Source organism: Notolepis coatsorum, assembly GCF_963971535.1.
Source record: "Notolepis coatsorum genome assembly, chromosome: 16".
Lineage (NCBI taxonomy): Eukaryota > Metazoa > Chordata > Actinopteri > Aulopiformes > Paralepididae > Notolepis > Notolepis coatsorum.
In genome coordinates, this window is record NC_140180.1 from 85,987,880 (window position 1) to 85,999,362 (window position 11,483).

An 11,483-nucleotide genomic window follows, 5' to 3' on the forward strand; every position below is an offset into this window, starting at 1 on the left:
TTTGAAAATAAGTAGCTTCAAACTAGTTGACCTCACTCAGGACCATGTAAACAAACTGGCCATTCATGTGTATAACATCCAGCACCAGTTCCAGAGGCTGAAGTCACTCAAGGAGAGCATTACTGAGAAGGAGGTGGCCATCCACGTTGATTACAGTGAGAACTACAGCTGTAAGTACACCAGGGAAGTGAAATACACCCACTTTGGTGGCCGGAACCAGCAAGTGACGCTTCATACTTGGGTGAAATACCTGAGTGGGGGACGTGTGGAGTTATTTGCCTCTCTGTCAGGGTCCCTAAAGCATGATGCTGTTGCAACGTGGGCTCATCTTGATGCAGTGCTCAAGTCCATCCGGGAGGAACATCCAGAAGTGATGCACATCCATTTTTATTTCAGATGGACCCACCTCCCAGCGTTCTATCTGGCCTCGACAGTGCCTTTCATGAGAGGGTTTGAATATGTCACCTGGGACTTCTCAGAGGCATCTCATGGCAAGGGTGCCACTGATGGGGTAGGGGATGCACTCAAGAACATAGCAGACCGGCTTGTTGCTTATGGACCCCCCCCCCCCCCCCCTATACCTCAAAGAACTCATCACCCCTCACTCCTCCTCACGACGTCTCCTCTCCGGCCAGGCAAACCTCCTCCAGCGCTGAAGGACCAAACTCTGCACTATGGGAGATCTGGCTTTTTGCTCTTCCGCTCCTAGTCTGTGGAATGCTCTCCCTGACCACCTGAGAGCACCACAGACTGTGGATGCTTTCAAGAAGGGCCATTTACCGCATTTTCATGGGCGCAAGCGTCTTTTTTCAATTGTTCCCAATGAGGAGGGAGCGTATGCGGCCGCATGCTGCCGCCTATAGGAAATGCGCTGCGGTCGGCTTCTTTTTTCAGTGCGTTTCAGGTTTTTTGTGCAGCCGCACCCAGCGTTTAAAGTTGAAAACTTCTGAACTTTTCAGAGTGATGAGCTGAGCGCCTTTTCAGACAACCAATCACAGCCAATCATATTTAGCGTGGCGCTCGTGACACATTTAGTAATTTAGTAACCTGACACCGGAACCTGACTTCAATATGGAAGATAAGTTAATTTTGGCTGTCTCCACCCACCCGGAGGTTTATGACATGTCTGATCGCAACTACCACAATAAAGACAGGAAAGCCCGTTTGTGGGACCAGATCGGCAGGACCCTGAATGTTGCTGGTGAGTTATTTGTTTTTATTACATGGCGTTTTAACATTCGCCGAAATGCTTGATTGTGATTGGTCAATAGCCCCTGACAGCGGTGAATTATTTTTCGATAATTCACCGCTGCCATGGGCAACCGAGCAATAATCACCAGTGATACGGGTAACTAGCGCTATTGACCAATCACAATCAAGCATTTAGATTGCAGTCACGAAAGCTAAGCTCAGCATATGCACAGCTGCACTCATCAGTGCAATCAGACCACAGACCTGCCGGCTGCCAGCGATAATAATAATAACTTTATTTGGGCTGACAGTGGAGCCACAGAACAACTGCGTCTGCATTTGATCTCGTCTTGTCGATGGTGTAAAATGAATTAGGTATATTGTTAGTAAGTTAGCCATGTAATAAGCGGGATAATGTATATACTCGGTCATTGTCGCAAAATAATTGACCTTCACTGCGTTTAGAACACCTCTGCGAGGCGCCTCGGTATTCTAAACTCCGTGTCGGTCAATTATTTCCTCTACTCCCTGTACACACACGACTGTGTGGCTCAGCGGAGTAGCAACACAATCATCAAATTTGCTGACGACACAGTGGTGGTGGGCCTGATCTCTGCAAACGACGAGAGGGCCTACCTGGAAGAGGTCAAGGTCCTGGCGGGATGGTGCCAGGAAAACAGCCTCTCCCTGAACGTCAGCAAAACAAAGGAGATGATTGTGGACTTCAGGAGGTCGGGGGTCAAGGACTACAGCCCCCTCAGCATCGACGGGGCACCGGTTGAGAGAGTGAACAGCTTTAAGTACCTCGGAGCCTACATATCCGAGGACTTGACATGGACCACACACATTGACAGTGTTGTGAAGAAGGCACGACAACGCCTCTACTTCCTCAGGCGCCTAAGGAAGTTCCAAGTCAGTCAGAAGATCATTAAGAACTTCTACTCATGTACAATAGAGAGCATCCTGACTGGCAACATCACCTCCTGGTTTGGGAATAGCACTGCACAAGACCGAAGCAGACTACAAAGAGTGACACGTTCAGCCGAACGCACAATTGGAGGGGGGCTCCCCACCCTCCAGAACATTTACAACAAGCGGTGCAGGGGCAAGGCTAAGAGAATCATTAAGGACTCCAGCCACCCGAACAACTGCCTCTTTGAACTGCTGCGGTCAGGGAAGCGATACCGGAGTCTCAAGGCGAGCACAGAAAGACTCAGAAGAAGCTTCTATCCCCAGGCCATCAGGCTGCTCAACGAACAATGAACACTACACAACAACCATCATATATACAACCAGCACATAGCACACACATCCACACGCACACACTCACTTTAAACAAACACACTGTAGCACCCACTCCCCACACTTTATATTAATTGATAAAGGATTTGCACTACAACTCGTACACCTTACTGTAAATTGTACCTAAATTGTACCTCATCCCATTTCTGCTTTGCACTATATAGTATTGTATATTAGTACACTGCATATTCTATTGTATATTATATGGTAACTCAGTTACGTCTATTCTGCATCGAACATTGTACATATGTCTATACTGAACACTGTGACCTCATTTCTACTTCTAATTTACATGCTATACTATGTTATTTGATACTTATCTTGTCTAGCACAGTCTCTGGAGCGTAACAGTAAGAAGCATTTTGTATAAAAGTATTCTGTACTTCTGTATGACAACTATTAAAGAAACTTGAAACTTGAACTTGAAACAATGACCTCGTAGCTATACATTATCCCTTACATATCATCCACTGTACAAAACGATATCTGACGTCGTTATATTGTTAGCATAGTTACCGCTAGCTAGCGATGTCAATCTGATACATTTTACATAATATGTCATTATTTAATAATAATAATTGTCTGCTGATTATAGGTGATCGTTGCCAATCAAAGTGGAAGTACCTGAGGGATAAATATAGAAAAGATAGAAAGGCTGAGAAAGAGAAGAAGAGTGGATCTGAAGGTGGAGAAAGAAAGAGATAATAAACGATAATAAAATTGACAGACACCACACACGCACGGGTGAGACGGCCCCGCGCCACGATTCTCCCCGGCAGCCCGTATTCAACCAGGGGGCGTTTAAAGTACTTCCAGCGGTCAGGCCCTCTCACATCACACTGCTCCACTCTGAAATCAGACTCAGTGCCTGGGAGCACCCCAGTTAGCTGCTGCAGAGCCTCCCTGCGCTGCTCCTTGCGTCCTCTCCACTGTCGGTCCACGCACCACGCACGACGGTCCACGTCCAGGTACTGGGTCTGTGGTGTCCAGCGTCGGAACGTAGCCGGGGTGGTGAGGAAGATCACTGAACATACAGTACACCCAAAGTCTGGAAACTTCCTCACTCGGTCCACAGATGTATATGCCTTGAAGCTGGACCTGGTGTGGTCCACCTCGCTTGATACCATGTAGGGGAGAGTGGGGTAAATAGTGCCAAGGGGCATGTAGTGCCACCCCTGTTATCTAGAAAACCATAGAAGAAGTTGGTCATGTGACAACATATTTTTGAAGAGGCATCCATTTCACTCAACCTGCAGAGAAGGGAGACACCTGGCTTGAGAGGTAAGCACATTTAAGTTAAAAAAACTCCAAAGTAAAATTTGTATGATCAAGGTTTTTTTATTGCTGTGTTTGAACAATTTTAGACAACTTTGAAAACAGTTCACACATGTTTTAGTGGTTTAGTTGTTATGGTTTGACACCGACCCCAAACGCACGACACAAGAGAGTAGGAATTCAGAGTTGCCAAAAACAAGGGCTTGTTTATTGAGACTAATTAATGAGCACAGAATAGTCAAGTCAAACAAGACAGGTACACAAGCAAGGGGGAAAATGTTCTGCTGCTCTGCAGCTTCTCCCGTGGTGGTAGTAGGGGGTAGCAGATGCTGACGTCTGAGCCGCTCTGCAGACCTCTCTCGGCAGAATCTCCGAAGTGTTGCGGGACCGAGAGAGAGAGAGGGAGCGAGTCAACAAGGGTGCAGGTGGAACGAGCAGGAGAACAGGAGAGGTGACTTGTACCCAAATACAAAAGTTATCCAAGTGAACTAATCTTCGTGTAAATACACACAGTGAGCAAAGTTCCAAAACACAATCCCAAGTGAATCTCTTCGTGTAAATACACACAGTGAGCACTGTTCCAAAACACAATCCCAAGTGAATATCTTCGGTGCAAAAAATAGACACTGAGAGTGAAGTCCAAAAAAACAATCCAATGTGAATAATATCTTCGGTGTGAACAACACACAGTGGGAGATGTAAAGTCCCAAAAATATTATCCCAGTGAGAACAACAAAAAGGCGATCGCTGGGTGAGTGACTGTCTGATAAAAAGGTGGTAATCTTCAGTGTTATAGAAACACACGAAAACGGAATTTGATCAAGACAGTCAGTAAAAAACTCACCCAGACGTAGTGCGTAATGAGTGCTGGAACAGCAGCGGAGCGAGCGCGTCGCCACGGGGAAAAGGTGTCCAAGAGGAAGGCTTCTTGGAATATCCTGGAGGTAAAGCACAGAGAGCAAACAGCAGCAGCAGCAGGAACGGAGAATGCAAACAGAGAAATATCAAAACGATCCAACAAACTTGAGTGGGGAAACGGGGTATAAATAATACGGGATTGATTGATTGACAAGCAGTGACAGCTGGGGAATGTGATTGAAAAGCGTGTGGACGGGAGAGAACCAATCAACGACGTCTCTGGGAAGAAGCGTGTGAATAGGGGAATGAAATGATTAACAGAAAACTTAAAGGGACAGAGCGAGTGGGAGAGCAGCGGACCAATCATCACAGTACTTCAAGAAGCCCGTGGTGGGGAAAGAGCCAACCCTTACATTAGTAAGCTACACCATGAGTCTATACAGTTAGCATGATGCTAGCTCAAAACAGCTGGGGGATGCATTTTTTTCAAAATGGTAGGCTTGGGGTGATTTGTGCCAAAGGGCCTGGGTTAAGTTGTGCCAGGTGTTCTGTTTGTTAAGTTGCCCCAATTATTAACTATATATTACTTTATTGTATTTTATTGTTATTGTACATTGTATTCTTACATTTGATCACTAAAACTATGTGATATTCTTAATTTTAGACCAAAATCCATCATGCCACGCAGATATACAAACGGAAGACAGACAGGGTTTCAACTCCTCTTGAGAAGTTGGAAAGAGCAGTGAAAGAGGTGCAACAGGGGAAGACTATACGTCAGGTTGGAAAGGAGATGAAGATCTGCAGGATGCTTTTACCGCTTTTGAGATTAAAATGATCTGTTTTACGTCAAATTATCAATGGCACAATTTACCCCAGTGTATTCTCTCTAATGTCACAATTTACCCCGCACCGGGGGCAAGTTGTGCCACAAAACCACTTTTTTTTCTAAAGCTATGAAGCTATATTTATGAAACAGTTTATTTAAGATACAAAGTGATTGTCCCCAGGGATGCACAACATCCTAAACTGTACATATTTTAGTTGGGGGCATTACTGTTCCTTCCTGAGTGGGCTTCTAGTCTGTAATATTAGTCCCACAGACTTTCTAGTTACAATGGATGTAGTCAGCCTGTACCCTAGCATTCCACATGCTGACGCGTTAGACGCATTGAGTTTTTATTTAAACTCGAGAGCAGAATCACTCCCCTCCACAGACGCGCTAGTTAGACTAGCCGATCTTGTGCTTACGAGGAATTACTTTAGATTTCAAGATACATATTATTTGCAGAACAGAGGACTCAGCATGGGCTCGCCAGCCGCAGTGAACCTTGCTAATCTTTTTATGTCTAAATTTGAATTAGAACATGTTTTTAAAAATAACCCGTTTGAGAAACATGTCAAATCCTACATGCGCTATATAGATGACCTATTCTTTATTTGGTCAGGTACATCGTCTGAGCTCCATGACTTCCTTGAATATCTCAACTCTTGTAGATTAACGATAAAATTTACTTTGAAGTTTGATTTACAATCGCTACCCTTTTTGGACGTCTTAATCAACAAAGCCCCAAGTGGGACTTCATTACATACAGAGGTCTTCAAAAAAGAGACAGACAGAAATTCGTTTCTTCATTTCTCTAGCTACCATACCCCAGCTTTAAAAAATAGTCTACCTTTCAGCCAAATACTCAGGTATAAGAGAATCTGTGACACGGAGGTCAGATTCAAGGCCCAAGCCGAAACCCTACGGGAGAATTTTCATGACAGAGGATACAGTGCTATTTTAACAGCTAAGGCCCTGCACAAAACTCAGCAGATTGACAGATCCTTGTTACTGGCCCCTAAGAAGAATAAGGTACACTCTGATAAAGTGGCCTTTGTGTCTACTTAGAGCCCGATTACTAGAGACATACGTACCATTGTCAATAAATACTTGCATATTTTACAGTCAGATCCTCTAATTGGAACGGCGTTTCAACATTCGCCCAATTACTATTACAAAAGACAAGCGAATCTCTCAAATCTGCTGGTGAAAACGGATTTTCCCAAGGTAAAACCAACTCACTTTATGTCTAACATCCCAGATGGGAACATTCCCTGTCAATCTTGTGTACATTGCCAAGGGATGATCAAAGACAAAAGTTATACACACCCAAAAACGGGCAAACGGATATCGGTGAAAGGGCGTATTACCTGCAATTCCTCCAACATAGTATACCTGCTGAAATGTCCTTGTGATTTTTCATATGTAGGCAAAACAACGAGACCATTCAAATTAAGAATCAGTGAACATAAGTGTTCAATCAGAAATTCAGATGTCAAATCGGCGGTAGCTAGACACTTCAATACTTGCAAGCATGCTGTCAAAGATCTCCGTTATATGGGTCTAGAGTTAGTTCATAGGCCCGCCAGGGGAGGTGACAGACATAAGCTACTTTTGCAAAGGGAATGTTATTTTATTCACCTCTTTAACTGTATAGAACCAAGAGGTATGAATGAAGAGAACGTGTTGACCTGCTTCCTTTAATTACTTTTCCCATTAAGGCCGATTATTAGTTTTAGTATCCTTGGAAAGAAGTATGTCGGGTTCAGTAAATACGAGTAAGATCAATTTAGCCCAACAAATAAGTTTATTTTAAGCAACAAGTATCTAAGTATACAAGGGAGTATTAATGATTAGACTATAGATCTATTTTAAAGAGCCATTAGTAAGTCTAATAACCTTCAGACACACCGAACAGGTGTAGTTTTTTCCTTTTTTCCCTTTTTTCCGCTTTATTACGAGGCTCAAAAAAAGAGTTTGAATTTACGCCTAATGGCGGACTTATTTACCCAAGGGTTTCTTGTTTACTTTTTATTGTTTATTGTTTATTTATATAAAATGAATAAGGCATTAGAGTGTATCTATCTAGCCATACATAATGGCGGACTTATTTACCCAATGGGTTTCTTGTTTACTTTTTATTGTTTATTGTTTATTTATATAAAATGAATAAGGCATTAGAGTGTATCTATCTAGCCATACATACTAGATGTTATTGCTATTTTGATTTATGTTTTTTGTTTCCAGTATAACAACAATTTTAATTTTAATCTTATATCTACATTTACCATTTGTATATTGTGGTAATTTCGACTTTAGTTTTTTCATCGGTTTTCCTCTTTATTACGAGGCTCAAAAAAATAGTTTGACTTTACGCCAAAGGGCGGACTTATTTACCCTAGGGTTCTTGTTTAATGTTTATTGTTTATATTTAAAATGAATAAGGCATTAGAATGTACCTATCTAGCCATACATACTAGATGTTAATTTTGGTTCTGTTTCTAGTATAACAATTTTATGTTTATGTATCTATTATCTACATTTAGATCTATATTTAGGTAATTTCGACTTGAGAATGGACTCTTGACATCAAAGTACTTCCTGGGTCAAATTAGACCTTATAGCAATTCTCAACACACCTGTGGATGATGTCACTTCCTGCTTTTCTTGGTATAAAAACAATATTGTCGGTGAGAACATTTGCTATCCATCAACACTGAGGAAGTTACATAATTGTTCCGAAACATGTTTGTTTCAGGCTGCCATTAAATATACCAAAATCTGTGAGTGCTGGTCCAAGCGTATTGCTTTCTTTTTCTTCTGGCATTACTGTAATCCCCTTGCTTTAAAGGCACGAAAAAGTGGCACTACTCACCCCACTCTCCCCTACACCGGGTCATACAGATGCGGGCGGTCTGACTCTGAATGCCGTTTTGCCTCCATTCTGTCTTGTCTTGTCTGTCGAGTGACAGACACGCAGTCCGGAGAAACGTTAGTGAAAACCACGACGAGACTCTGCAGCTTGGTCAAAGCGTGAAAACCACGACGAGACTCTGCAGCTTGGTCAAAGCGTGACCACGTGGTCCGGCGGCCTGAATTCTTTCCCCAATACATTTCCAGTTCTGCGTTCGCCTTCTGCGCTCTGATTGGCCACTGATGTTTCTGGTCATGTGACATGTGCGCATAATCGTGTGACGGCAAGGTCTTTCGCCGGTTAAGCTTAGGCACTCTTTCGAAGTTGGTTAAGGTTAGAGTTTGTCTTAGAGCAGGGCGATAGAACACCAGCCCTGATTCCAAACTCTAACCTTAACCAACTTCGAAAGAGTCGCCTAAGCTTAACCAGTGATAAACTAGGCGTTTGCAGGCTGTTAGACCCGGACATGGGCAAAGACACAGCTCGTCACGCGATTGGGCGCACATGTCACATGACCAGAAACGTCAGTGGCCAATCAGATCGCACCAGAAACGTCCGTGGCCAATCAGATCGCAGAACGCGCACACGGAACTGGAAATGTATTGGGAAAAGAATAGACGCGGTCCGGCGACGAGACCCTCCACCACACAGAAGCCGGGATGCTTCAACACACAGCCGATGAACAATTAAGAGGTCAAATCATGTTGGGGGTCGCGCAGGACATTAGGACCGCGACAAAGAAGAAAGATTTGGATTAAATTAAAGCATCACAGGAATCATTGTAACCTGATGCACTGTCTGAAGATAAGATGGATGGCATGGGATCAGAGGCTACACTTTTGGCGTAGGCTACTCGCCGATACCGATACCAGCATTTTAGGCAGTATCGGAGGCATTTCCAATACTGGTATCGGTATCGGAACAACTCTATTGCGGTTGCCGTATTTGTGGTGGATGATGAGCAGGATGATGCCCAGGAAGAAGCAGACGGAGCCCACGGTGATGTAGGCGATGCCCAGGAAGGAGTTCTTGCCGCCAATCCAGGAGATGGTGCTGAGGATCATGCGCTTCCTTCCCTTGAAGCTGAGCACGGGGTAATTGTAGGTGACCTCCAGGACGTATTTTCCGCTGGGCAGGGTGGGGGTCATGCTGGGCTTTTTCTGGATGATGCGGTAAAGCTTCCTGAAGGTGGGCAGCGCCGCCGTACGCATCCACACGATGAAGTCCTCGTTGATGAAGCCGTTGTTGTCGGCGTCCGCCGAGTCCAGCTCGTACGCTGTCTTCCTCCAGTTGACCGGCTTGGATGTTCCTTGGAAAGCTGCTGTGAGGTTGTTGTTGCTGCCGCCAGGGTTCCTGAACCTCACATGCTTGTCTGTCCACCAGGCGATGCCCTTCTTCACCAGAGGGATGGCGTTCCTGGAGCCGTTGGCATCGATGTAATAAAGCTCCAGAGTGTCATTGAAAAGACTGTTAGCGATGGCGCCACATGGAGCAATAGGAACGTCTCCAGCAGTGGTGCGATATGGCTCACATTCCTTGCTTGGACTCTTTAAAGATGACTTGTCACCATTCAACTGGCTGTTGTCCATGGACTTCACATAGAGCCTGTGGTTCTGGTAGAAGTTGGTCAGGCCGTAGTACATGAAGACATTGCTCTCAAACGGCTGCTCCAATTTGAAGTCGACAGAACAGGTGCAGGGCCTCGTGCTGTTCCAGCTGTAGCTGTGAGAGCAGTTGAAGCACGGGCTCGACATGTCAACGCCAGTGTAATCAACTTCGAACTCTTTGATGTTTTCTGACGTCACGAACAGGCCGATTCCGATGGGGATGAAGATGAGGCCGATGAGGAAGAATGCGGGCATGGCGGTGCCCGCGGTAAGGGTGGGCTGCCAGGCGGGGAGTCTCTGCTGTTTGAACGCAGTGTTGTAGGGCTTCTTGCTCTTGACGACGGCTCCTCCTGGGCCGCCGTGCTGCCCGTCCTCCTCCTTCGCGTTGTAGCTCGACGCCATCATAGCTGCGGTCTAATCCACTTCACAGTTTGTTGTCGAGACCGGCAGTCTTCACGTTAAAACAAAAAGTAAACGCTGTTCACGTTGTGTAACAAAACAAGCAGCTACGTCTAATAACTAACTGGTGTTCATCATACGTCGGTGGTCTAAGTTATCTTCTTTCCTGCGTATATATATATATATCACAAATGTTGTAGAATGTTCTATTATGACATCATACAACATTCTAGGACATTAGAACATTTGTGATATCACAGTATGATGTCATAATAGAACATTCTAGAACTTCTTCTTTTTCTTCTTCTTTATTTTTTCCGGCAGTGTAAACGCAACATGGCGTATTACTGCCCTCCTCAGTTCTATACTACGCCCACAATTGAGAAAAACTTAAATACAAATACAAAAAAAATATAATAATAATAATAATAATAATAATAATAATAATAATAATAATAATAATAATAATAATAATAATAATAATAATAATAATAATAATAATAATAATAATAATAATAATAATAATAATAATAATAATAATAATAATAATAATAATAATAATAATAAATAAAATAACATTATATCCTCTGGTACAACTCTGCCTCGTGCAGAAATGTCAGCACTGCCTCTGTGATCAGCTGGTGGTTCTCATTATTCAGGCCAAAGAAAGACCCCAGAGAGAAAGAAGAAACTCTAAAATCTTTATTTGGCCTGAATAATGAGAACCACCAGTGGTCATTAAATCTGGCGGGCTGATATCTCAGCTAATATAGGTGGAGGTCTTTGTAGTTCTGTTGAATGCTATCCCTTTGTAGAGTGTATATGTATATACAGTATATATATATAGATAAATTGCTAATGTCGTCAGAGTCACTGAAGTCGCTCAGGGAGGCCAGGCTGCTCTTCAGAGTGCTTCCTGTTCCAGCTTCAGTCAGACCCGATTTCTGCCGGTTGCCGGTGGAGGATCCCCAGACGCTGGTGCTGGGGGAGTCTACGTGCTTCCTGAGGGGGCCCGGCCCACCCTCTCCGTCTCCTTGATTGCATACCACAACTGGAACTCACCTACCTCCATCCTGACAGAAGACCTGACCATCATCAGAGTTCCATGGAT

At 44.0% G+C, this 11,483-nt stretch overlaps 1 protein-coding gene across 1 annotated transcript; it reads right to left on the reverse strand.

Annotated features, from left to right (window-relative positions):
• Positions 1 to 611: 611 nt before the first annotated feature.
• LOC311243044 (cell cycle control protein 50A-like) lies at positions 612 to 10,378 on the reverse strand (the record flags this gene model as incomplete). The annotated part of the gene is made up of 3 exons (XM_084332115.1): positions 612 to 652; positions 3,236 to 3,517; positions 9,301 to 10,378. 3 exons carry the CDS (start codon positions 10,376 to 10,378, stop codon positions 612 to 614), a joined length of 1,401 nt encoding a protein of 466 aa, XP_084188241.1.
• Between the last annotated feature and the right edge of the window lie 1,105 nt (positions 10,379 to 11,483).